Below are 27,950 nucleotides of genomic sequence, written 5' to 3'. Positions count from 1 at the left end.
AGTTGTGAGGCTTGCTAGAAGCTAACTAATAGCATACCACAATTTTTGTATTTATTTAGAGAAATTAATAACACATACAATTGTGACAATTTCAATTATGTCTCCTGTAGTTTCTAATGGGTAGTAATTTCACAGAAAAAAATGGAATCTGAATATTGCATTTATTTAAATACATTAAATTTGCAATGTAACAAAACTATTGGCATATGAAATTCAAACACCATTTAAATGAACAAAACATGGCTCACTTCATTTTCTGTAGCTAGTGTATGTAACACTTGTTTGTATCGCTCTACCAAAACCCTAGCTCTTTGTCTCCATGTCTTTTTCCCCATTTACATTGTTCACAGACTATCTTACAATAAGAGTGCTGAATAAAAATATGAGGTAAGAAAGTGGTTTGAAGATTACAGATCATGCAGAACATGCTAAACAGCAACAAAAACATTTTGTTGTGAAAGTGAGAAGAAAAAAAAAATACAGAAGTGCGCATTACAAAATAATAAATCGAATTACAGCTTTGCATCTTTGGTTACAAAGTAGGTATGAACGATTTCACAGCTTTTTTCCCCCCACCCCAAAAACACATGTACAAGAAGACACGAGTGTATGACAATAAATGCTCCATTTTGGAGACAAAGAAACTAGCAATTGGATTGGAAGTTTGTTAAAAATAGTCTACCGCAGATTCACGTTCAGATTTCCTGTCAGAAGACTTGGTGTTCACCTGTACAAACCTTGCTATGTTCTTAATACTTTACACTATACAAAATGTACATTCAAACTGGATCTTGACTGGTGCGGATAAACAATTCCATTGTAAAACTGCCTGTTTAGTGTTAGACGTATGTCAGAGTTTCTTTATTATTGCCTACATATTCAACTGGTTAATGTAATACACTGCCCATTGTGTGTACAGACTTATTTTAAACACTGATGACAAAAAAAAGGCTCTTTTTTTAAAGTTTTTTTGTGACATTGTTCCTTTCATGAAAATAGCAGCCCCGTAATAAATAAACATTAACCGTAGAACTTTAGACTGATGCATGGATTGGACTAACGTCGAAGAAGAAATGGCGGCGCGGCTCCGAAAATAGATCTCTCCCCACTTCTTACTTACAACATGAAACAGCAAGGCTAAAAATACATCTCTTACAAAAAAAAAATCTCTGGGACGCTCTGATTCATCCTCTCATGTGAGCTGCACAACTCCTTTGTGGTGGGGGGAGGGGGGATCTGGTTCACAGGCTCTGACACAGCACTCAACCAGTCCAGGCTCCAGCATGGCGCCCCATAAGAAAAGCCCCCGTCCCTCTCGCGCAATGATTGCATTAACACTGGGAAAGCCAAACAGGCACAGAAGCACTGCACTTGGTTGTGGTGGCCAAGCTGGTGGAGAACAAGACAATATCATTTTTTTGTTGTTTCGTATGCTAATTTAGAATAATTGGAGGGTGCTTTTCTGCTTTTTTTTCTCCTGCTGGGGAGGATGCACTTCAAGCGGAGTTGCCGTTGGGCTGCGGTTGCAGCAAAGGCTGGCTGGCGTCAAGCTGGGGTTGGGGCTGGAGTTGGTGAGGCTGGACCTGCTGGGGCTGGAGTTGCTGGGGCTGAAGCGGAGGCTGCTGCGTTTGAAGCTGGGCCTGGAGCTGAGGCTGCGTTTGAGGCTGGGCCTGGAGCTGAGGCTGCGTTTGAGGCTGGGCCTGGAGCTGAGGCTGGCCTTGGCCTACCCCTTGCTGGGGAGGCGTGCTGCAGGAGGAGTTTGTGGCGGCCGGCCGGACGGAGAGCTCAGACAGCTGGTCGCTGTTGGCCAGGGATTTCAGCACGGCGTTCTCCTGTTCCAGCATAGAGTTCCTCTCAAACAGCTCCTTGATCTGCTCCTTCAGCACCTCCACCTCCTCACGCACTGCATACATCAGATGGCTTTTCACCAAGTCCTGAAGGGAGAGAAAACAGGGGACAGCCTATTAGCATTTAGCGCACTAACATCCTCAGTGGGAGGAAAGAGCAGAAGATCCTATTAGCATTTAGCTTGCTAACATCCTCTGTGGGAGGACAGAGCAGAACAAGTTATTAGCATTTAGCTCGCTAACATCCTTTGTGGGAGGAAAGAACAGAACAAGCTATTAGGTCTTTAGCTCGCTAACAGCCAATGCGAGAAGACAGAGCAGAAAACAACTAGCCTATGTACATTAACTGAACAAAGCAAACCCTGTAGGCACATGATGATTTCACAAACAAAAATGGCCCGGAGGGGCAATGAAGTCAGCGATAAGTCAGACCACAATTTATGCTTGTATTCGTCCTAGTCAGCAACTGGCTCAGACCAGGGAAACTAGTTGGAGTCTCTAGATGGCAAATTACTTTAATTACTTTAGTTTCAGTTAAGTACCAAGGAGGGACCTAAACCAGAAACCTAAAACATGACATGAGTTGAGATTTGTTCCTTGCAATAAAGTAGTTCCATTTCAACAATGAGATTTCAACAAGAGACTGTTTAAAACAAGAATGAAAGCAAATGATACCATAAAATGAATGATTAAATAAAAACACTTACCATCGCCTGTTCGATTTTGTTATCAATGGCAACAACACTGGCTCCAGAGGCACTGTAAAAGGAATAGAGGAGAATATTAGACAGACTTCTTTCACTAATTATTGATTACTTTTCATACACTTTAAAAAAGGTTTCTTTAACTTTTAACATTTCTGACACTAGAAACCTGAGAGATACCACGGGCCTGTTGATCATGAAAGTAAAGGGAAAAGTAGCCTAGTAGCCCAGCCTGGTCTCATAGACTAAACGTAACATAGTAAATGTAAATCCGGGTCACTGAAATTAGTATGATATGTTACATGAATACAGATGGTTACTTAAAGCAAAAACTAAAAGTAGGGTGGATGTAAAACGCGAATGTCTAGCAACCCAAAGGTTGTGAGTTCGACTCATCACGAACAACTTTAACGTTTTAGCTACATTCAACTACTTATCATGTTAACTAAGTCTTCCCCTAAACTTAACCCTTTACCTTAACTCCTAAACTTAACCCAAACCCCTAGCCTAGCTAACGTTAGCTGGCTAGCTGGAATTCGTAACACAAAATACGAATTGTAAATTTGTAACATATATGAAATGGGTGATGGACATCCACAAATTAATACATACCATATGAAACATAACATATAATACTAAATGTTGTGTCTCAGATTTAAGAACAGAATAATACAAAATGCTCTGAGACCAGGTTGATTAGTCATGAACTTTTTTCCATATTATTCCTCAAAATATCCTAACTCTATCATACATAGTAAGTGCTTCAAATGCAGTAAATTGAGTAAAACATCATATTAAAAAGGTAGCCTATTAAGATATGAATGGCACGCTACTAGTACTACTAGCATGCTAAGCTACTAGCAGTGACCTAGACAACAGTTCAATATAGGTCACAGCAAAGCCTATAGGAGAAAGGCCAGCCATATGGCCGCATTAACGCTGAAATATGTAACTTTTTGGAAGACCGGACAAAATTCAAATGGAAATGTGAGTTATATATTCTCATTGAAAGCATGTCTTAGAAGCGATAGATCTTTAACTATTTACACTATTTCTATCCTTCCCATTTAAGTTTTGTTTATGCATCTTTTACTTTTGGTTTTGTACACCAGCTTCAAAACAATAATTCTCTACACTACAGTTTTGTCAAACTGAAATTAAGCTAACAATTCGAATTTTAGCAACCAGGAAATGGCGGGGCGATTTCTTAATGTCTTTAAAATGGAGCCACGACTCACATTCCTATACTGTGCGATTAAAATATATCACGAGATGAACGTGCAACGTAAAAGTTTGACAAAACTACACTTAACATCTTGTGACACCTGTCCATCAGTTATGAGAACCTGAATGAAAATAAGTCAACTGTTTTTTTGTGCCTCGATAATTGTGTGTGTGTGTGTATTGTTGTACTCCCATGGCTGAGGCAAATCTATATGCATGAAAAAAACTAAACTAACATGCATTCATTCAACGACAGGTGTGAATTCTGCACCGTGACCTTTTTGGAAATGTAGTCTACATTTATCGAACGTGTGCACAAAACGTATTCCAAACATCCGACTGAAAACACATTTCCAACCTAATTTAGAAAATATAAAATCAAAATATCCAACGACAACTACAGACCCAGTCCGCATCAACGACACACTTAAAACCAATGCTCCACTATCGAAAACGGGCGACGGTGGAACTAAAGTAATGAGCAATACAGTTACCCGCGTCGTTCCCTGTAATGGACCAATGATCCGGAATAACTACGAGAACCGGGAGAGCACGGTAGCTCATAGGATAGTGTGTAGCGCATGGTTGAGAGAGTATTCTTTCATAGAACGTGATAGATTGAAAGGACACTACAAAAGCACTGGAGGCCATAAGTATCACAAAGGCTACATCGGGAAAAATGTAACATGAACCCGCACACGACATGGGTTGATAAGTATGCGGCGGGGATACATTTCACTGCTCCCGCAGTCACCTTCACCTTGATGCACATGCAGGGAGAGAATGGTAAATGTATCCAGTTATTTATAATCATGTCAATCAAATAGAAACAAATAAAAAAAAAAATAATAATAAAAAGCTAGAGTATTACTAGGCGACTAATCATAAATCAAATGGCAATGGTGGTTTATGACTCAGGTCAACAGCATGTATCCAAGTGAGAATGACCACAAAACAGGGGAAGTAGTAAAATGGAATGGATCCGCAATTATCACCTTGCTTTTGAGTACCCGTAACATGTATGCCTATTGAGCGCATGCATTTTGGAGTAGGTTAGGCTGGCAATGCACGAGAATGCAGGTTCAAATTAAGTTTAGTAAAGGGGCACACCACCCCACCCACACCCAAAAAAAGGATTTGTGTGGTTTCATGAAATAAGACATTGATAATATATCATATGAACCATACAGCCAACATTTGACAAACAGCATTACTTTCAAAGCTGTTCACATGATGTGTCATGCTTAATATATACATGAAGGCTACACCTTTAAAACGACTAACTATAAAAATTAATTTATTATCTTAGCCAATTAAATAATCTGAAAGACATGCAAGATATTTTCCTGATTAAAATGCTCAGTATACACTCAGTGGCCAGTTTACCAGGTACACCCATCAAGTACCAGGTCAGACCCCCTTTGCCTCCAGAACAGCCTGGATTCGTCAGGGAATGGAACCATTGCTCAATTGGTATAAAAGGGACCTCAAGTGTGACAAGAAAACATTCCCCACGCCATTACACCACCACCACCAGCAGCCTGTACCGTTGACGCCAGGCAGGATGGGGCCATGGACTCATGCTACTTACTCTAAATCCTGACTGCCATCAGCATGACACACCAGGAACCGGGATTTGTTTTTCTACTCAATTGTCCAGTGTGGGTGATTCCACTGGACCCACTTTTTGTTTCTAGCTGATAGGAGTGGCACCTGGTGTGGTAGTATGCTGCACTAGTTCATCCGTGACAAGGACCGACGAGTTGTGCGTTTTGAAATGTCTTTCTGCACCCCACTGTTGTACTGTGACGTTATTTGCCTGTTTGTGGCTCACCTGTTAGCTTGCACGATTCTTGCCGTTCTCCTCTCATCAACGAGCTGTTTTCACCCACAGGACTGCCGCTGACTGGCTGTTTTTTGTTTGTTTCCCCATTCTCTATAAACCCTAGACACTGTTGTGCGTGTTAATCCCAGGAGGCCGTTTCTGAGATACTGGAACCGGCGCGCCTGGTACCGACGATCCTACCACACTCAAAGTTGCTTAGGTCACTTGTTTTGCCCATTCTAACGTTCAATCCAAAAGTAACTGAATGTCGCGATGCCCGTCTGCCTGCTTTATATAGCAAACCATGGCTACGTGACTGTCTGTAGGAACTAAGCATGTTCGTGACCCGGGTGGTGTACCTAAAACTGCCCACAGAGTGAGAGAGTGTGTGTATATATATAAATATACATGCAGTATTGACCACCAGATGTGGTAGCCTTTATCAGCAAGGACTGATTTCATGAGTTGACATTCGGTGCCATTCTACAACGGTCATCATATTGTTGTGATCCACACTTTAGAAGGCTAGGAACCCAGTAAGACAGCTGCTGCTTTTTGATGTCTCAGGCTCTAATGAGCACACACACACACTTAGTGCTTCCCTCAAAATGAGTGTTGGATGGCCCTGGAGCACAACAAGACATTCTGTTCTTTCACCATCCAATTTAGTTGTCCAAGAAGGGCGGAAGTACAGGCAGATTAACATCAGCAGGCTTCTCCACAGAGGAATGCCCTCCTAGCTCTGCAGCCAGTCCAGTGACATCATTTGTGCCACTAAATCTCCTCTTTGAGCTCGTCGACAAGAGGATGATGGGTAATGAAGACAGAAGAATAAGACAAACATGTCACACGCGTGGAGGCAGTGGGCACACTCCCCCAAAACACATACTATTAGAAATAGTAAAAAGAAAATGATAATAAACTCCATCTGTGCTTGCCTGTTGCAATGGGACTAATAGAAACGTATTGAAAGTATTTGTCCCTGCCCACCTGGTCCACCAGGCAGGCTAAAGCAAACACATGCGAAGCCAGGCAGGTCCCCACTGTCGGGGGGGGGGACTTGAAGCAGGCAAAAGACAAACTTCAATGTGTGTTTAATTGTTTAGTTCCAGGTGTGCACACAGGCCTTCTATAAGTTTCCTGCAAGTTTTCAAAAAGGTCTGACCAGACGGATCTCTTGCTCTGTAAAAGCACAGACCTCGCCGTGTGCCCCAAGTCCAAATATCTCCAGACTGGTCCCATGCCAGTGAGACCAAAAACTAAAAACAGTTGAAATTGTTCAATAAAATGCATGAATGCAATCATGTTTAGGCCTACGTCACATGATTAGGCCAGTCCCAAACACTTTTGTCGCCATGGTGTCACTGGTCCTTTGGCACTTTAATAAAACCTTACACAACATCAAACAACCAGAATTAAACATGTCATCTTAGCAGTTAAGAGCGCTTTGGCCAGTAACTAAAAGTTCGCTGGTTCGAATCCCCGAGCTGAGTAGGTGAAGAAAAAAAAGAAACAATTCTGTCGATGTGCCCTTGAGCAAAGCACTTAACCCTAATTGCTCCCGTAAGTCGCTCTGGATAAAAGTGTCTGCCAAATGACTAATGTAAACATTGGGCTCTCTAGCTAGCGAGTGTACAGTATGTACACTGCCTAACTGGGCGTAAACGGTTAATACCAGCATTACGGATTTAGATGCTGGGACAGACTGAAGGGGAGTTTGTTTATTCATTTGCTCAGAAAAGACAAACATGACAGAGCACAGTCCCAGGTTACAGGATAAAATAGGAGTACAGTAGTGTGGTTCTTCCAGGTTTGCTCAAGATGAGCCTGGATAAAACCAGCCACTGGTGGACACTGGCAGGGGTGTGGTGGACACGGTTAGGGGTGTGGTGGACACTGGCAGGGGTGTGGTGGACGCGCCCCCCCCCCCCCCAACATATTTAGGGGGATGGTAGAGTCTTACTATGCGACTGTGGCAGAGGTCAATGTGACCACGACGAGGACAGTCTGTTCTGACCATTAGGCACAGTGAATAGAAGATACTGCTATTCAGTGTAGAGGACTGGGGGATTGCCAAAGATAGCTAGTGCTAGATTAGCACCCATGGTGGTATTCAGCACCAATCAGAGCTGCCACAAACCAGCTGATCATAGATCAGTCTGGGCAGTGCCCACTCAAATTAAGCTACTTTAATACGATACCTTCCTTGTATCGTTTTTGACATTCTGGTGGGCCTATGCATCTATATAGAAAACTCATAATTCTTGCAGTGCGACCACCCGAAACTCAGTGAAGGTCTTGAATTTGGCCCCAGTGGCAAAATGAGTTTGACACCCCTGGTATAATCTGAGAAGGTACATAGAGTGTCTACTGTGACACTAACAACAATATTTTTGTGATGCTTGCAGTTGTTTATGGTTGATGTGGAACAGTCACAGCTTCCTTCAAAAGCATCTCATCCATCCAATGATTTGGACAATCAACTGCATTAACAAAATCAGCTGGTTTTAATTAAGCTGGTGTTGAGTCATGAAGGGTTGGTTACACACTGCTACATAGGCCAAGAAAAACAACATAACTAGTTACCAAAGCCCATGGCAGCAATGAGTGTCTGAAAGGAAGAACAAAAAAAAAAGCTGTCCAAGAAGCAAAATTACGCTTAGAAGTGGTGATAGTTTTGTTGTAAGGCAAAACAAATGTGGCCAGGTGCTGTTACAAGTTCGCTCAAGCCTGTTCTGACATAACTAGAAACTATTGGCTTAAACTAAGCCACGTAGGCCTCCCTCTTTGTTCGAGACACTGACTTCGAACATGTACCATCGGTGGTATAAAGCTACTTCTCCGGCTCTGCGTGGGTAAAGGTGTCAATTCGCCTCTGTTCGTCAGAGCCCACAGGGGCAAGGGTTGGGCTGAGATTAAACAAAAAGCCGCTGGGGGGAAAAAAAGGGTTCTTATCGCCCATCTTACGCAACTCTGTAAAGTTGACCTTGTTCAAGCACCGGACAGAGCTTAAATGGAGTTCAAATTGGGGTTTGGTGTTCCAAGCAGAACGACCGAGACGGCTCAAACCTCAAGGGTTCAAGAGAAGGTGAATCTAAGACGTATTACCCACCGAAGAGTGGACAGTCATGAAGAGCTCTGACATTGACGAAGACTGAGTGGGAACCTGGAATAGTTGTCATACCTTGCCCCTAGCCACTGTTGCCTCAGTGGTCACCAGGATCAGTAACTTTGGCGCTTCAGTGAGGGAGAGAAGCCCAGTTGGGGCCTTTGGCTCGGCTTGGCTTACGATAAAACCAGCACGAAGCTCAAAAGGCAAGGCCAGTCCACTTGTTCAGTACCTGCAGGTTGACTTGACTACCTTGACACCTTTGAGAGTACATACCTGCTACTAGCATGAAAGGCTTTTCAAAACCATGTTTGACTGGAAGCACATTCCTTTCGTAACTAGAAAAAAAATGAACAGATACACAGGGACCAGTCTGGAGAATTGGCAATGGGGCATCCATCCATAGTACTCTTTACAGTAAACATGAGGAAACGGTGAAGCATGATGTTGAGAGACATCGGAACAATCTCTATGGAATCATGTTGACAGGGCACAATCTGTTTCAAAATTAGGTTGAATAACTTACTTTAAAAAAAAAAAATAATAATATTTGTCACATGCTTTGTAAAACAGGTGTGAAATAACAGCTAAATGCTTACTTATGGGCCCTTCCCAACAATGCAAAGAAAGAAAATAGAGAAATAATAGAAAAGTAAAACACATAATGAAAGTAATAGATACACAATGAGTATTGATAACTTGGCTATATACACTGTACAAGGAGTACCAGTACCGAGTAATGATAACTTGGCTATATACAAGGAGTACCAGTACCGAGTTGATGTGCAGAGGTACGAGGTAGATATCTACAGATAACTACCGTAATTTCCAGACTATTAAGCGCACCTGAATATAAGCCGCACCCACTGAATTTAAAAAATATATATTATTTTGAACATAAATAAGCCGCACATGTCTATAAGCCGTAGGTGCCTACCGGTACATTGAAACAAATGAACTTTACACAGGCTTTAACGAAACACGGCTTGTAACAAAAAATTTGCAGTAACCTTTAGTTGGCTTTTTTTGAGTCAATTCCTCACGCTGCTGTTTCCAACGTCTTATCATCGACTCATTAAGACCAAGCTCCCGTGCAGCAGCTCTATTTCCTTTTCCAACAGCCAGATCAATCGCCTTCAACTTGAAAGCTGCATCATATGCATTTCTCCGTGTCTTTGCCATGATGAGGGTGACAAAATGACTACCGTAATCAGAATGATGGGAAGTTTGAGAGCGCTCGATTTAATCTAAACAGTAAACAAAAAAGTTGTTTGACCTTAACCCGTTCGGCAATTTCATTGGTCTAATGAAAGCTTCATGCCGGCAAAAAACTGAGCACGTCACAGAATGTTTTTTTGGAGAAAAAAAAATTTGAAAGCGGGAAAAATCCATATATTAGCCGCGTCATTGTTTAAGCCGCGGGGTTCAAAGCGTGGGAAAAAAGTTGCGGCTTATAGTCCGGAATTTACGGTAGGTATAACGTGACAGATAATAAAACAGTAGCAGCAGCGCATGTGATGAGTCAAAAAAGTTGGTGCAAAAAAGGGTCAATGCAGATAGTTAACCAACTATTACCCAAATATTACCCAGACTAATCTTTTCAGCCTCCTGAGGGGGAACTTTGACATGAAATACCGACTCACCGCGCCAAGGGAACCATTGAGATCTACAGATGATCTGAGCCTGGCCCGTTTGCGCTTCTGCCGTGGAAACCGACACACATGGGTGTGTGTGTGTGCCTACGGAGCACCCTACATACAGCACCTCTAGAAACAGGAAGTTAACCAGAAAGTTGGGCCGAGGGCACCGATGCCATCCTGTGGTGCTGCTGGTGGTGATGTAAACCAACTAGAGATAGACATTCCAGGTGATTGCAGTAACAGTAAAGTCTCCAAACAATCACAGCACAACTGAAATCCGCATGTACTCTTCCAGACGGAAGAAGTACATGACATTATTGCAGCGTCCCAGTTAAAAAGCACTCAGTCAGTCAGCCAGCCAGCCAATCAATGCTTTAGTACTAGTGTGGCTCAGGCACACAGCGTTGTGGGAGGTCGGGTGTTTGAAATGACTGCATATGTATGTGTGCAGTTCTCCTCAGTGGTGTCTGTCAGCTGAGCGTTGTTTTAACGACGTGCTTTCATTTCCAATCCTGGTGCTGCTCTCTCCTCAGATATGGTTTCCTGTACAGCGCCTTCAGAAACTATCCACACCCTTGGACTTTTTCCACATTTTGTTGTGTTTCAGCCTGAATTTAAAATCAATTAAATATATTTTGTCACTGATCTACACACAATATCCCATAATATCAGAGTGGATTCATGTTTTTCAGAATCTTTACAAATGAATAAAACCACGAAAAGCTGAAATGTCTTGAGTCAACAAGTACTCAACCCCTTTGTTATGGCAAGCCTAAATAAGTTCAGGAGTAATCATTTGCTTAAAAAGGTCACATAATAAGTTGCATGGACTGAGTGTTTTACCCCACACATACAATGATCTATAATATCCCGAGCAGTGAATTTCAAACAGATTCAACTACAAAGACCAGGGAGGTTTACCAATGACTCGCAAAGAAGGGCACCTATTGGTTGATGGGTAAAAAAAAAAAAAAAGGAAAAAAAAAGACGCAGACATTGAACATCCCTTTGAGTATGATGAAGTTCTTAAATTACACTTTGGATGGCGTATCAATACACCCAGTCCCTACAAAGATACAGGTGTCCTTAACTCAGTTGCCAGAGGAAACAGTTACATAGTTCAATAACTGAAATGAGAAAAGTCTGTATCAACATTGTAGTTAATCGACAAAACTAACCTACTTGACAGAGTGAAAAGGGACACCTGTACAGAATAAAAATACACATCCTGTTTTCAACAAGGCACTAAAGTAATACTGCAAAAATGTTGGCAAAGCAATTAACTTTTTGTCCTGAATAAAAAGTGTTACATTTGGGGCAAATCAAATACATTACGGAGTACCACTCGCCATATTTTCCAGCATAATGGTAGCTGCAGCATGTTATGGGTATGTAATTGTTAAGGACTAAGGAGTTTTTTTAGGATAAAAAGAAACTGACATGAGCTTGGCACAGGCAAAATCCTAGAGGAAAACCCGGTTCAGTTTGCGTTCCACCAGACACTGGGAGATGAATTCATCTTTCAGCAGGACAATAACCTAAAACACAAGGCCAAATCTACCCAGGCGTTGCTTACCAAGAAGTCAGTGGATGTGGCAGAGTTACAGTTTTGACTTAAATCTGCTTGAAAATCTATGGCAAAGACCTGAAAATAGTTGCTTAGAAAGGATGTGGAAAGAATGTAAAAAAAAAAATAAAAAAATTTACAAAAAAAAAGGGCAAATGTTGCACAATCCAGGTGTGGAAAGCTATTTTTATTTAACTTAGACTTACAGCTGTAATCGCTGCCAAAGGGGATTCTAACGTGTATTGACTCAGGGGGTTAAATACTAATCTAATCAAGATCGTTCTTTTTCATAATTGTTTTACGAATGTTTGAATTTTTCTTCCACTTTGACAGACAGACAGTATTTTGTGTAACTCATTGAAAGAAAAAAAATAATATTTAATCCATTTTAATCCTACTTTGTAAGACAACAAAATGTGGAAAAAGTCAAGGGTGTGAACACTTTCTGAAGGTACGGTGTGGTTCCCTTTTCATAGGATGCTCCTCAAGAATGTCCTGCCCCCCTGAATGCACCCTCCGTCTAGCTGTCTGAAAGGGGTAGGGGAGGTCATAATATACTGGCAAATGATCTGTTCTGTACGTAGGCGTGATAGGGAAAGGTATCGGATGTGTCATGTTCAATAGGAATAATCAGATGATTAAATAGAGGACTTCATATGACTGAAAAGTAGTTTCCTTTCTAGCACAGTGTCATACTGACCACTGTACAGTCGTGGCCAAAAGTTTTGAGAATGACAAATATTAATTTCCACAAAGTTTGCTGCTTCAGTGTCTTTAGATATTTTTGTCAGATGTTACTATGGAATACTGAAGTATAATTACAAGCATTTCATAAGTGTCAAAGGCTTCTATTGACAATTACATGAAGTTGATGCAAAGAGTCAATATTTGCAGTGTTGACCCTTCTTTTTCAAGACCTCTGCAATCCACCCTGGCATACTGTCAATTAACTTCTGGGCCACATCCTGACTGATGGCAGCCCATTCTTGCATAATCAATGCTTGGAGTTTGTCAGAATTTGCGGATTTTTCTTGTCCACCCGCCTCTCGAGGATTGACCACAAGTTCTCAATGGGATTAAGGTCTGGGGAGTTTCCTGGCCATGGACCCAAAATATCGATGTTTTGGTCCCCGAGCCACTTAGTTATCACTTTTGTCTTATGGCAAGGTGCTCCATCATGCTGGAAAAGGCATTGTTTGTCACCAAACTGTTCCTGGATGGTTGGGAGAAGTTGCTCTCGGAGGATGTGTTGGTACCATTCTTTATTCATGGCTGTGTTCTTAGGCAAAATTGTGAGTGAGCCCACTCCCTTGGCTGAGAAGCAACCCCACACATGAATGGTCTCAGGATGCTTTACTGTTGGCATGACACAGGACCGATGGTAGCGCTCACCTTTTTTCCGGATGCCCCAAACAATCGGAAAGGAGATTCATCCGAGAAAATTACTTTACCCCAGTCCTCAGCAGTCCAATCCCTGTACCTTTTGCAGAATATCAGTCGGTCCCTGATGTTTTTCCTGGAGAGAAGTGGCTTCATTGCTGCCCTTCTTGACACCAGGCCATCCTCCAAAAGTCTTCGCTTCACTGTGCGTGCCAATGCACTCACACCTGCCTGCTGCCATTCCTGAGCAAGCTCTGTACTTGTGGTGCCCTGATCCCGCAGTTGAATCAACTTTAGGAGACGGTCCTGGCGCTTGCTGGACTTTCTTGGGCGCCCTGAAGCCTTCTTCACAACAATTGAACCGCTCTTCTTGAAGTTCTTGATGATCCCATAAATGGTTGATTTAGGTGCAATCTTACTGGCAGCAATATCCTTGCCTGTGAAGCCCTTTTTGTGCAAAGCAATGATGACGGCACGTGTTTCCTTGCAGGTAACCATGATTGACAGAGGAAGAACAATGATTCCAAGCACCACCCTCCTTTTGAAGCTTCCAGTCTGTTATTCGAACTCAATCAGCATGACAAGAGTGATCTCCAGCCGTGTCCTCGTCAACACTCACACCTGTGTTAACGAGAGAATCACTGACATGTCAGCTGGTCCTTTTGTGGCAGGGCTGAAATGCAGTGGAAATGTTTTTTGGGGATTCAGTTCATTTGCATGGCAAAGAGAGACTTTGCAATAAATTGCAATTCATCTGATCACGCTTCATAACATTCTGGAGTATATGCAAATTGCCATCATACAAACTGAGGCAGCAGACTGAAAATGTATATTTGTGTGATTCTCAAAACTTTTGGCCACGACTGTAAGTCAGTTGAGGGGAGGTTCAGGGAACAACTGTTTGTTTATGCGCTTTAGTAGGCCTTAGTGTTACTGAGGAGGCAGATTGCCTGGCGCTTAAGAGCGTTGGGCCAGTAACTCAAAAGGTTGCTGGTTCGAATCCCTGGGCCGACTAGGTGAAAACTCTGTTGATGTGCCATTGAGCAAGGCACTTAACCCTAATTGCTCCTGTAAGTCGCTCTGGATAAGAGCGTCTGCTAAATGACTAAAATGTAAATTTACTGATGTAGGCCTATTGGCTGAGAGGTTTGGCTGGCCAACATTCCCACTGCCATGCGGTTTCCATCCATGCACATCCACAAAGGAAAGCTCACTGTTACTGAGCTGCTATGCACTGCACCATAAACACACACAGGCAGGCCTGTCCCATCCAGTCCAGTACAGTACCTATCACTGTGGGCCTTAGAGTCCTGCAGCCTGCTGCCAGACTGGAAGGCCCGGTAGAACACCATGGAGGGGGTCCTGTGTCAACCAAAGTCAAAAGAAAACAGGAGAGAAAAGGAGAGAGGGGATGAATCAGAGAAGACAGGAGAAAAGGAGAAACCCATCTCGTATTGTTAAAATGTCTTAAATCAGAAGAACACCCTGTGTGCATGGTTAACTAGATAGGAGGACAGAGGCTGTGCCTGAAGCTGTTTCAGTAAATCGGCTGTCACAGTTTCAAGATGAGATCACAGTACGTTTTTCCCAAATATTCTAATAAAACTTGCTGGGGGGAGGGGGGTTTGAAGTGCCTGTTGAAAAAACAATACATGTACATCTAACCCCGCACTCTTAAAAATATTTAGAATGCAGCACAGGCAACTGAGGCAAAAACTGTAAAATCGCTTAAGTGTTGAGTTCTGCAGAGAAGGAAAGGAATTATTTTGCCAACCACTATGTTGATAGGGGGGCGAGCTCAGATGGTTACTATTCCCTCCCATGTCCCGACTATGGGGTTCTGGAGGCCACAAGCACACCATGTTCCATGAGGACGGAGAAATGCCCCCCCCCCCCCAAAGCCCCATGTCCATAAACTGAACTACACGTGTGCACCCCCCCGCCGTACAGCATGTGTGTGAATATCTGAACATTGAGCCAAGGCTCTATTCCTAGAAATCTCTGGCACAAACTCTGTCACAAAACACTTTTGGAGCTCCACCTTCACGTTCTGTCTCGCATCATACAAAACCCAACATGCATACAAACTCATGCAGTACTAATAGTGTCCAGCAATTAGTGCTTTTTGAGGTCTGTTCGGTTCAATTATTTTGTTTTTTGTTTAAATACGGTTTTTGGTCCAAAAAAATGAAGTGTTATACATAAAATGCACTACGCGGGTTCAATGCTGTAACATAAAACAATGATTAAAAATCTCATGTTGGTAGTGTCTGTCCATTACTGCTCATCATTTAACATGACTTTAATAGAATATTTCTGTTTTATTTGATGACTTTATTATTTAATTCCAAGTCATCTCTATAGAGCTGCTGTCTATGCGATCTGACAACAACAAAAAACAACACTATTTTAGTAGTCCTTCAAAGTAAATAAGTCGTTATTTTATGACTGCTGAATAGCAACTATACATAAACTTGTCTCGTGTATTTTCAGGTAGAGATACCGCGAAGCAACTGCTCTCTATCCCATCAAACATTCTGTCTCTTCCCCCTCCACGTCCTCTCTATCCCATCAAACATTCTGTCTCTTCCCCCTCCACGTCCTCTCTATCCCATCAAACATTCTGTCTCTTCCCCCTCCACGTCCTCTCTATCCCATCAAACATTCTGTCTCTTCCCCTCCACGTCCTCTCTATCCCATCAAACATTCTGTCTCTTTCCCCTCCACGTCCTCTCTATCCCATCAAACATTCTGTCTCTTTCCCCTCCACGTCCTCTCTATCCCTTTCCATCAAACATTCTGTCTCTTTCCCCTCCACGTCCTCTCTATCCCATCAAACATTCTGTCTCTTTCCCCTCCACGTCCTCTCTATCCCTTTCCATCAAACATTCTGTCTCTTCCCCCTCCACGTCCTCTCTATCCCATTCCATCAAACATTCTGTCTCTTCCCCCTCCACGTCCTCTCTATCCCATCAAACATTCTGTCTCTTCCCCTCCACGTCCTCTATCCCTTTCCATCAAACATTCTGTCTCTTTCCCCTCCACGTCCTCTCTATCCCTTTCCATCAAACATTCTGTCTCTTTCCCCTCCACGTCCTCTCTATCCCTTTCCATCAAACATTCTGTCTCTTTCCCCTCCACGTCCTCTCTATCCCTTTCCATCAAACATTCTGTCTCTTTCCCCTCCACGTCCTCTCTATCCCTTTCCATCAAACATTCTGTCTCTTTCCCCTCCACGTCCTCTCTATCCCTTTCCATCAAACATTCTGTCTCTTTCCCCTCCACGTCCTCTCTATCCCTTTCCATCAAACATTCTGTCTCTTCCCCCTCCACGTCCTCTCTATCCCTTTCCATCAAACATTCTGTCTCTTTCCCCTCCACGTCCTCTCTATCCCTTTCCATCAAACATTCTGTCTCTTCCCCCTCCACGTCCTCTCTATCCCTTATCAAACATTCTTGTCTCTTCCCCCTCCACGTCCTCGCTATCCCTTTCCATCAAACATTCTGTCTCTTCCCCCCTCCACGTCCTCTCTATCCCTTTCCATCAAACATTCTTGTCTCTTTCCCCCTCCACGTCCTCTCTATCCCTTTCCATCAAACATTCTCTGTCTCTTCCCCCTCCACGTCCTCTCTATCCCTTTCCATCAAACATTCTGTCTCTTTCCCCCCTCCACGTCCTCTCTATCCCTTTCCATCAAACATTCTCGTCTCTTTCCCCCCTCCACGTCCTCTCTATCCCTTTCCATCAAACATTCTTCTGTCTCTTTCCCCTCCACGTCTGCCCCACATTACCCTAAAACAGCAGGCAGACAACTGCTCTCTATCCCTTTCCATCAAACATTCTGTCTCTTTCCCCTCCACGTCCTCTCTATCCCTTTCCATCAAACATTCTGTCTCTTCCCCCCTCCACGTCTGCCCCACATTAACCTAAAACAGCAGGCGGACAAGAAGACGCCTAGACCGGACAAGTAGGTTTGCAATGGATTATGGTCATTGTCATTCATTACCACGTTTTCTGCACTAAACTATGTAGAATATTGGCCTGTTGGAAACTACAACACAGTTCAGCTTGATCAAATTTCTCTCTGGAGAAAACAATGTCACATTGAGCTCACAGAAAAAAATAAAAAATATATAATTCAAATAATTTAACCGATGCCGGTCAATTAGCCGTTTACACACACGCATGTAAAAGAGGACATTACATCACCGGTCAAGCTTAGGAGAGAGAGTTGCTGCAGGTCGTTTGTGGGCTCAGCTGGGCTTACATTAGTGTTGGGCAATATCCAGACTGGCATACCTTCATACTGTTCCTGTACACACAAAACACATTTAGGCAGCAGGGATCTTGATCCAGGAGGGGATTGATTGATCTTGCAAGTTAGCAAACCAAATGCCTAGCTGGAGTCCTGAGCTGGATCTAATTTATTTGGCACATCTTAGATTGTTAACTTAAGCAGTGGCATAGCATTTGCTAGCAGCATACCACCCTGCTTCCCACTGCTGGTTTGCTTCTGAAGCTAAGCAGTGTTGGTTCTGGTCAGTCCTTGGATGGGAGACCAGATGCTACCGGAAGGGGTGTTGGAGGGCCAGGAGGAGGCACCCTTTCTTCTGGTCAAAAATAAATAAATACATTTAAAAAAAAAAGATATATATAGATATATATATATATATCTATCTCAATGCCCCAGGGCAGTGATTAGGGACATTGCCCTGTGTAGGGTGCCGTCTTTCGGATGGGATGTTAAACGTGTGTCCTGACTCTCTGTGGTCACTAAAGATCCCTTGGCACTTATCGTAAGAGTAGGGGTGTTAACCCTGGTGTCCTGGCCGAATTCCCAATCTGGCCCACATACCATCACCTAATCATCCCCAGCTTACAATTGGCTCATTCATCCCCCCTGTAACTATTCCCCAGGTCGTTGCTGTAAATGAGAATATGTTCAGTCAACTTACCTGGCTGGTAAAAGCACGCAACCCTGCAAGGCTTTTTTGTTGTTGTTGACAATATTGAAAATCATACCGTCGGTATTTCAAACTACCCTAGTATACCGCCCAAACCTAGATCACATGATTCTAGAACACCATCGTCAATGTAACTGATGAACTGGAGCGGTTATCCTCACCTGTTTCCAAGTTGGAAATCTCCCGACTGAAAGGACACCTTAGCCCAATTATGACTGGTTTTAACATTCTCCTAAACTAACAGACCCCAACCCATGAAGCAACACGCCCATCAGCCCATGGCTGAGGTAGCCTAGATAACAGCCATATCCCAAGGTAAGCTGTTAATTCCTAGGCCTAAATTGGTTGAAAAACTACTAGAAAACTTTGCTCCAACATGACTGATAGCTGAAAGGTGCCTAACCTAACTCAATACCGCCCTCAAGCAAAACTAATGACCCAGAACAACCGGTTCAACAAAAATAACCTTTTCAGGCATTCTTTTCCATTGATGTCAACCATTTCTATCTGGGTCAAACGTTGGCTGCGTTCACCCCTGCACACACAGAACCGCCTTGAGTGAGCCTGGTGGCTGGTTGGTTTGCTTGCAGGGTGTTGGACCTCGAAGCAACCTCACTCACTGAGCATGTGAAAAGCCATAGGGACTTTGTGAAGGGGAGGGAGGGAATCAATTCGGTTACATAGTCGGGATATTATTTTTTGACAATATCGCAATATTTCTGCGCTAGTCGGCTGTACTGCTACCAAAACTCCAGTATTTTTCCATCTATAGCTTGTTCTCTATCCAATTTTGAAAATGGCGAACCAAGATATTTTTAGCTATTTATTTCCATGACTGATCAAAACATAGTGAGATTTCTCTTGTTCCTCTGCAGCAGACATGGTGAGCAATATGTTAGGAACACTGAATCTTAAAACGTATAGAATTGTGACAATTGCAGGACATATCGTATCGGCACCTAAGTATGGCGATATCGTATTGCGAGGTCCCTAGCAATTCCCAGCCCTGGAAAGAAGCAATCTCTCCTGGTGAGGCCATCTGTCATCTGCCCCATCCATCAGAGCCTGGGCAGAACTAGGTCAAGACTATTTAGATTCCAGCGCTCTGTTGGAGTCCCCCTGCGGCACAGGTTTAATTCAGTGGGGTGTTGGGGAGTAAGAGAACGGGGCTCAATGCCCACTCTGTAAATTCATAAATATGGCCACACTTCTGGAAATGTTCCCCTGTACTGTAGGCCCCTAAATCAGGAAGCAGGGGTGATGGAAAACAAAATGATAGAGAGAGTCGAGGGAACTGACTTTCGTGGAACTGTGGTTTCTTGGACTCACTGTATGTCCTATAGGCCATGTCGTGTTTTCCCATACTCTTGTAAGGATGTGGATAGGCTAGGCAGAAAAGTTACGGATATGAAGTTTGTGACATTGCTTTAACCTACCTGGACAACCTATCAGTGCTTTCAGAGTTACACGGATAAGAAAGTGGAGCAAAGGAAAGGCCTCTTGACTATTCAAACATACATCACTTAAAACACCACTCACCTAAATACCGTGCATAAATAACATCTCTTCTTTAGCCCTTTGTGACGTACTGTAAATCTATTAAATCAGGGGCTGAGGAGCCTTTCTTTCTGAAGCCAGGGCTGACGGGCCTTTCTTTCTGAAGCCAAGGCTGACGGGCCTTTCTTTCTGAAGCCAGGGCTGACGGGCCTTTCTCTGTAAACAATGGCAGGAATCTGTACCTGGAGCAGAGATGATGACTGAGAAGAGAACCTAAATATGACAATGGAGAGACCGGCAGAGTGGGTCGGCAGAGAACAATGCACTTTTTTTAGAATAGCAATAAAAATGTTGAAAAAGGCAGGCGGGACTTGAGAGGCTGATGAGTGCAAAGATTAACGTTGGTAGGCTAATTCTGTTCACCCATTTTAGCCAAAAGGGCCTGCTGAATGGTATGAAAGTGAAGAACATAGGGCTGGATGCAGGCTAATGTCTTTAGGTACATTGTAAATGAGTAGCAGGGGCTGAAGGCGAGTCAGGACACAGTGATCAGTGGTGGTCCAGGTCCCTCAGGATATAACCGGACACCCTGGGGTTAAAGGCCAAGTGCCACTCATTGTCACACACACCCTGACATGAAATACATATACTTCCCCTAACAGACTATTGTACTCAAAACTTTTAAAGTTCATCCCAACCCATCCTCCACCCACACACACTCAAACCTCCTTGTCCACACACACAAACCCCTCCCCCAGACACACCTTCTTGTCCAACACCCCCTCCAGACACCCTTGTCAACCCCCCCTCCCCCTCCAGACACCCTCCTTGTCCACACACTGGCTCATTTCAGTGTCAATCCCTCCTTGTCTCCTAGTGGGCTGCTGAGTCAAGATGCACAGCTCAGCTAACTTAGACCTATAACACATTCCATCCACCAGGTGATTTACAGAGTGACTGACACCATAAGGTCAATTAGGCTACAATTGTTGTTAAACTGTTGTCGTTGTACGCAAATAGCCTCAGTTCATTATACAAGTATATCTAGTTAAACATCTTCCCCTAAAATGTCTGTTACTCTGACAACACCGCATAAAGCTGCAAAATGTTCTGCAACAACTTTTTCGACCATCAGGCAAACATTAAACGTCTCTAACATGGAACCCAAACCGGCTGCGCGTGCGGCATCGTGCATACATTTATTTTGTCCCCCCACATCAAACGTGATCACGACACGCAGGTTAAAATATCAAAACAAACCCCACCAATTATATTAATTTGGGGACAGGTCGAAAAGCATTAAACATTTATGGCAATTTAGCTAGCTTGCACTTGCTAGCTAATTTGTCCATTTTAGCTAGCTTGTACTTGCTAGCTAATTTGTCCATTTTAGCTAGCTTGCTGTTGATAGCTAATTTGTCCTGGGATATAAACATGGAGTTGTTATTTTACCTGAAATGCACAAGGTCCTCTACTCCGCCAATTAATCCACACATAAAAACGATCAACCGAATCGTTTCTAGTCATCTCTCCTCCTTCCAGGCTTTTTATTCTAGACTTTATATTGCGATTGGCAACTTTCATAAATTAGGTGCATTACCGCCACTGACCTCATTCGTCTTTATCACCCACGTGGGTATAACCAATGAGGAGATGGCACGTGGGTACCTGCTTCTATAAACCAATGAGGAGATGGGAGAGGCAGGACTTGCAGCGCGATCTGCGTCAGAAATAGAACTGAATCCTATTTTAGTCCTTGGCAACGCAGACGCTCGTTGACGCGCGTGAGCAGTGTGGGTGCAATAACTGAATAACAGATTTCTAAATTTATTTTGCAACGCGAGCGCACGCAACGCGAGCGGTGTAGTCAGCCTGTCAATCTGAAGTAAAAAGTAGATAAATGGGGGGAGAGCAGTTTAAATCGTCCATCTTCAGGCTATCTATGGCTGGGGGGGGGAAGATAAGATTCAAGACACAGCTAAGCTTTACAGTAATCACTTGCAGGAATAACTGGCAGGGGGGATACTGCCTTACGAATGATGCAACAGTTGACTCTAAAAAAAAAAAAACGGACTTGCCATAACAATAACAATTTAATGAGGGAAGGGGACCCATGTCCCATTACAAATTCTAAAACATGTAGGCAGAATGTGCAAAACAGATCAGATCATGACTTAGTCTCATTACAATAACAGTAACAGTAGCAGTCACAGCAACACATTACAAACCCAATATCACCAATATCTTTGATGGCATTTGATTTCTATTGTGAGAATGGGGAAACAAACTTACAACTGGTTAGTTGGACCTAGATGTTATAGCCCTAATGTAAACAAGGGAGACAGGCCTACTACATAGCTCACATGCATACCCTAAACACCAATCTGGAAACAATATTGTATAGAATAGGAAGCGTGGAACTCCACTCACTCTGCGCCGGCTTCCTAGAGTTTTGGGAATACCTCAGTCACCTCAAAACAGAAATGTCATTCAACACTTAACTGATGAGCAACAACTGCCAGTTTGCCTTGCCTCTCTATGCCTGTCAGTCAGTCAAGGGGCCTGGCACTAGACACTACAACAGAGGATGTTCCCCGCTGACACAAAAGACACTGGAGTGGTACATAATGCACAGAACAGAAGAGCATTTCCTCTGGAAAAATGTGAAGCACGGAGCCTAAAAGGTCACGGGGCCTGTTTTTGCAGCCTATATTCGAGTCAGGTAATTGTTTCCGTAAGGCACTCGTAACTTGAATATTTATCTGGCATAGAACACACAACAAGCCGACTAGGTAAATCAACTATTCTACTACGGGGTTGTCAGATTTTCCTATTTTATTACTCGTTTCGTTTGAAGAGGAAAAATAAATGTGGACTGTTACAGCATCTTCAACGTGTGCCCCAGCAGAAATATTTTTTCCATGTTCCATATTTTTGGGCCGTGGTGAAAATTATTTTGCCGTGGCACAGCGCCACAGCTATATGACTGCATTGGAAGCACTGAAACAGATGCAAAGTTACAGCCAAGTCTCGCCAGCCAGGGCCACAGTGTGGTTTTGGTTGAGGCATTGCAGTTTCATACGCCACTCAGCTCCTGACAAGGGACGGTGGGTGACTGACAACAACGAGCTTCGATTAAGTTTCAGGCAGAGAGAGTGAAAAAAGTATGTATGGCAGAAGAACGTGACAACTAGTAGTGATTTCTGGTTCTGCATTGCCGTTTTAAACACAGCAACTTAGGAATAGCAAAACTGGGTAACTTACACGTTCAAACACAACTAAAATCTATTTTTCAAAAGGCTAAAAAGGAAAGTTAAGCTCATGAATCAACAAAGAGCAGAACCAAAGCTTTCAAAATAAAAAAACATGTGCTGCAAAAACTATTTTTTGAAAAAGACCGTAAGGCAAGTTGGGCTCGTAAATCAACAAAAAAGGTCAAACGATTGTAGGTATCTAGGACATGCGACCGAAAACAAAATGCCTGTGCTGCTGCCTAGTCTAGGCTATATTTCAGTCTATAAAACCGGTATATGGAAACCACCAAGAGATTTGAGGCACTTTACGGTTTCCTCTAACGCTTGCCGACCCCGACGAGCACTCAACTCAGGAACTGAAAGTTTTAGCATATGAACAGGAAGTGTGAGTGACACCTCTCACCCCTAACAACCCCGACAAACCTAACCCCCTCAACCCTAACCCCCTCAACCCTAACTGTATGATAATTTAGGATGTGATCATCTGCTTTGAAGTCTAGTTCCTAAACTGTATACACTAAAACGACTATTTTCAGTCAAAGGTCACCATCTGTAAAGCTCCTATGCCAGACTGTAGTCAATCCTTCAATATATCTGTTTGTAGGCCCATCTAAAAAAAATTAAACTTGACTCCTGTATCAAATGTATACACATCATACAGCCTAACAGTCCTTGAGCAATCCACTTGGCTAGACTTACCCCCCCCCAAAAAACACCCAACAGCACTGCACCAACTCCAAGCCCATCCTCTCAGAACCTTTTCCTAAGTGGGGTCTACTAGCTAAGTGAATGGAAATTATGATAGCATGAAATGTGGCAAAACACCAGCTCCAGCCTCCACTATACTTCAACGAGGAAGCCTTTTTCTAGGTCAGGAGCTAACAATTTTTTTTGTTTGTTAAAACAGGTCAAGCACACAGGAGGACTAATACAAAAGGAATATCTAGCCTCCAGTGTAGAAGGTGGCTGGCTATAAGCTTATTTTGCAAGTTTGTTACAGAGGCCATCGACTTAGAAATTGCCTTAAAGGCCGAGTGCAGTCAAAAACGTGACTTGCCTGTGATGTACGTGTGTACTGTGAAATAGTGAAAATTATGTTGGGGGGGAACCACCTGAAATGTCTGCCTTTTTTGGTAGAGCGGGAGTTGTGTCTGGCCTGGTGACATCACCAGGCGATAAAGTGGTTAATAGACCAATAAGAAATAGAGTTCCAAACCTCTGCCAATAACAGCTACTTTTCAGTTTTCCCCTCCCCACTCAGACCACTCCCAGACAGTCCTAGCAAAACTCTTGCTTGAGAAATTGCTCTTTGCTAAGAAGCTATTTTTGTTTCTTTTTGACCATGTCAATATAATAAAATCATAGTAAGGTACTTAATTGACACCCAGAAATGATTTGATTTTGAAATAAAAACATCTGAATTGGACCTTTAACGTGTGATGGCAACAGAATTAGGATAGCTGGAGATTAGCCTGGGTCAAGTCAGCAATAATGTATTTAGACTAACAACTGAAAACAGAATACATCAAAGCAACACGAGTACACACACTTCTGTACACCAGTAAGGAGTTAATAATGTATGCTCATTGCTATCTAACCCAGGTGTTAAGTTGGGGGGGGGGTTACTTGGGCTACACTCTACCTTTCGAGTCTGCCTACTGAGAAACATATTTCCTTCCTGTGTGCCCCTCTGCTCCCTCCACTCCCATGTACAGCTATGCTACATCCCAAATGACACGCTAGTCCCTACATAGTGCTCTACTTTTGAACAGAGCCCTGGAAGAAAGCCCCGTTTGTCTGTCCAGCCACGCCAACCAAACCACTGACAACAAGACGTCATCGTGACAAAAGGAAAGGAATAGGAGATCTCCAGTCCATCTACATGTCCAGGGAGCTGGCTGGCTGGATGCTACATGCAGCCATGAGTTCAAAGACAGACCCTCCCCCTCGTGAACACACACACACATGCTTATGCACCCCCCCCCCCTTCATAAAACCACTCCACAGCTGCAATGTTTTTCCACACTGCTATAAAAGCCTGCCAATTCAAATCAATCTTTATTTGTCAAATGCTCCGAATACAACAAGTGTAGACCTTACAGTGAAATGCTTACTTACAAGCCCTTAATTGTACAAGCTATTGTACTGCTTAAAAGAGAGAAACAGTGCCAAAATGCTTTAAACCTCAACATATGAGATTGAGCTATTGTTTCACAATAGCTATTATTAGCTAGGCCTCAGTCATGCGTCTGAATGGCCCTGCCCCTGAGAGTCTCCAGTATGTGGCCCGACAGCATTTTGTTGACTTTCTAGCCAGGTTATTCCCTTCCATATGATAAATGAACTGTGACAGGGTGAAAGGTGGTGGCTTACCTGTCCTCGTCCCCGTCTATGGCTATTCCAAACAGGCTGTTCACAGAGGGGTTGTTGGCCAGCTGCAGGCTCTCAGGGATCTTCATCAGGTTTTTCTCGGAGAAGGCGGGAGGCTGGCCCTCCTCCACATGGCTGAACCCGGCCGCCGGGAGGCCCTGCGCCCCCCTGCCATCGCGGGCCTGTTGCCCGGGCAACAAGGAGGCAGTCAGGTTTGGCATGACAGTGGGGGCTAATGTGGTGGCGCTGGAGGCACTGGGCACAATGGTGGGTACGTTTTGGGTGCCGGGGGGCGAAGGGTGGAGGCTGACGGGTTGACGAATACCCGTGGGGGCATACTGACCTACAAGCTGTTGCAGAGTAGAGCTTCCGCCCAGTACCATGGATGACCCAACACCTCCACCCATCAGGCCTGAAGCTGGCTGACTGACAGGTAAAGAACCTCCTCCCCCCACCGCTGCCATCTCCCCTACCTGCCCCAGCATCGGAACCCCGGTGGCGGGAGTCATGACCAGTGACGGGCCCTGACCCACAGTCTGTCCCACATAGAGGGTCTGGCCGGCTGAGGCCACTGCCTGCATGCCAGGCTGGTTCTGTTGGTGTTGGTAGTAGTCTGCCTGGTTCTGGGGCAGGCCTGGGGGCTGGTTGGGCAGGTGCTGTCCCAGTGGAAGCTGCTGTAGCATGGCCTGCTGCTGGGGAGGGTAAGCCAGCGTCTGGGTCTGGGCTGCAGGGGTCATGCTTGGGGATTTCTGTATGTGAATGCCACTTTGAGGAAGACCGTTGAGCCCCACAGAAAAAAGCTTCTGGTTGGCAGCGGGTTGGATAGTACTCAGCGTTGGCTGCTGACCAGGGACAGCCATGAGGTTGTTGGTGGGGAAAGTGCTGTGTGTGGCTGTTCCAGGCTGCCCAATGTTGTAATTTTGGTGGTGGGGCTGCTGCTGTTGCAGTGTGTCCATTGGGTGAACGTGCAAGGCATTAAGAGCAGCAGCGTCCACTATGGAGTCTAGGCCCTGGCCGGAGTGAGTCGACGGTGCAACCACCGTACCACCCGTCAACCCCAGCCCGCTGTCCCTGTCAGCGCTGGGGTCAAACGCATTGGCATGCCTAATGTTATCCGTAGTCCTGTTAACCACAGTGTTACCCTCTGAGTCTTTCTCATAGAACTCTGTGCAAGTCCATCGGCCCTTTCTGAAGGGCTCTCCAGTACCATGGTCAAGTTTGATGACCCTGAAACGTGAACTGCAACTTGCTGTCGATGACGTAGTAGAAGTAGGGGTTAAACTAGTCACTACGGGCTGGGATGTGCTCACTGACACTGTTGTAACCCCCCAACTGGCCACTGGGGCAGGCTGTGGCATGAGCCCGGACTGAGCAATAGGGAGGCCACTTGACGAACCACTTCCCAGTGTTTGCTGGCTAACATGAGGCGAGCCTGCCACTCCTGCCTTTCGAATAGAAAAACCTTCATTTGGAGGCCCCGACATTGCAGGTATCTGCCCAACTTTAGGTACACTACGCGGTGGGGCCATAACACCGGGTGCCTCTTGCTCCCCTACATGGTTTAGGGTTTCCTCAGACGAACTTCGATCACATACCTCCGGCTCGAAGTCGGCCCGGGACACATCGAATATTTCCGACGACACGTCTTCAGTCCGTGATTCGTCTGGGTCGTCCAGGCTCTCCGTGTCGTCCGTGGCACTGCTGGCCGCCACCTGAGCCTGTGTCACACTTGTGATCTGAAAACAGCTTTTCTTTTTAGCCGGCATTTTAGACATTTTGAGAGCCTGCGTTCACAACTCCCGTCTAAATGTCTCGCGTTAAAAGCAAGCGAGTTAGCTAATATCAGCTGACAACTGGCTATCTGAAACAGCGAATTTGCATCGATGTAAGTTTTTTTTAACTATTATCAAGAGGAGTATGAGTCATCCTTGTTCCTTCCTCCTCTCGTCTCCTGTTGCATTTTACGAGTTCATAACATTGAAGACCAACCCTTCCAAGTCCAGCAATGCAGCGTTTGCCAATAGAAGTAGTAATTCGATAACTGATCCAAAGCTTTGATCCGTCCGTACCGGCCTGTTCAGTAAAGTAATGTCCGGACCCCGTAGTTGTCAGATGGCGGCTGTCGCAGATATAGTTCCCCAGCTGCGGCAGCTACTTTAGTCCGACTGTGAAGCGGGCCCGTACCTCTCCACTCAACTAGCTAGCTGGCTACAACAACACTCCTTTACGTTGGGACAAGTATGTAAGACATCTCTCGGAACAAGTCTCCTCTCCCCTCTTGACTTACGAACTTAAAACGATTCAATACTAACACTTGTTTCAAAGGTATATGTAACACATTTCCAAGAATAAATCGTCTCTATTTCACACTTTAGGGAACTGAAATTCCGAACAGCGGCTACCTCCCTCATTCTTGTCAAGATGGCTAGCTAGCCTAGGCTAGTTATGTACAACCGCATTGCATCGTGGGTACCGTACGCAACCATATTTACGTACATGATTATTTAGAATTTCATTTCCCTCGTCTCTCTCTCTCTCTCTCTCTCTCTCTCTTTCTCTCTCTCTCTC

The 27,950-nt window shown here is 44.1% G+C and overlaps 1 protein-coding gene across 2 annotated transcripts; it reads right to left on the bottom strand.

The window, feature by feature from the left end:
• Positions 1-144: 144 nt before the first annotated feature.
• LOC106598799 (TSC22 domain family protein 2) lies at positions 145-27,828 on the bottom strand. Of its 2 annotated transcripts, XM_014189806.2 has the most exons (4): positions 25,386-27,828; positions 14,584-14,658; positions 2,555-2,606; positions 145-1,934 (listed from the first exon to the last, which is right to left on the bottom strand). In XM_014189806.2, the coding sequence occupies exons 1-4, from the start codon at positions 27,155-27,157 to the stop codon at positions 1,497-1,499; spliced, it is 2,337 nt and encodes a 778-aa protein (XP_014045281.2). In that variant the 5' UTR covers positions 27,158-27,828; the 3' UTR covers positions 145-1,496. The 2 variants fall into 2 exon arrangements, with proteins under 2 accessions (XP_014045281.2, XP_014045285.2); XM_014189810.2 differs by lacking the exon at positions 14,584-14,658.
• Positions 27,829-27,950: the final 122 nt, after the last annotated feature.

This window comes from Salmo salar, chromosome ssa03, assembly GCF_905237065.1.
Source record: "Salmo salar chromosome ssa03, Ssal_v3.1, whole genome shotgun sequence".
Classification (NCBI taxonomy): Eukaryota; Metazoa; Chordata; class Actinopteri; order Salmoniformes; family Salmonidae; genus Salmo; species Salmo salar.
Note: the sequence above shows the minus strand (reverse complement) of the source record. Positions and strands in the feature narration are given on the sequence as shown.

Bases quoted from the DNA above. Each gene is read 5' to 3' on its own strand.
- LOC106598799 (XM_014189806.2), bottom strand. From the start codon at position 27,157: ATGTCTAAAATGCCGGCTAAAAAGAAAAGCTGTTTTCAGATCACAAGT. The intron at 14,659-25,385 runs GTAAGCCACCAC...TGGTTGACACAG, and splicing joins ATAGACGGGGACGAGGACAG to GACCCCCTCCATGGTGTTCT. The intron at 2,607-14,583 runs GTACTGTACTGG...TTCCTTTTACAG, and splicing joins TCTAAGGCCCACAGTGATAG to TGCCTCTGGAGCCAGTGTTG.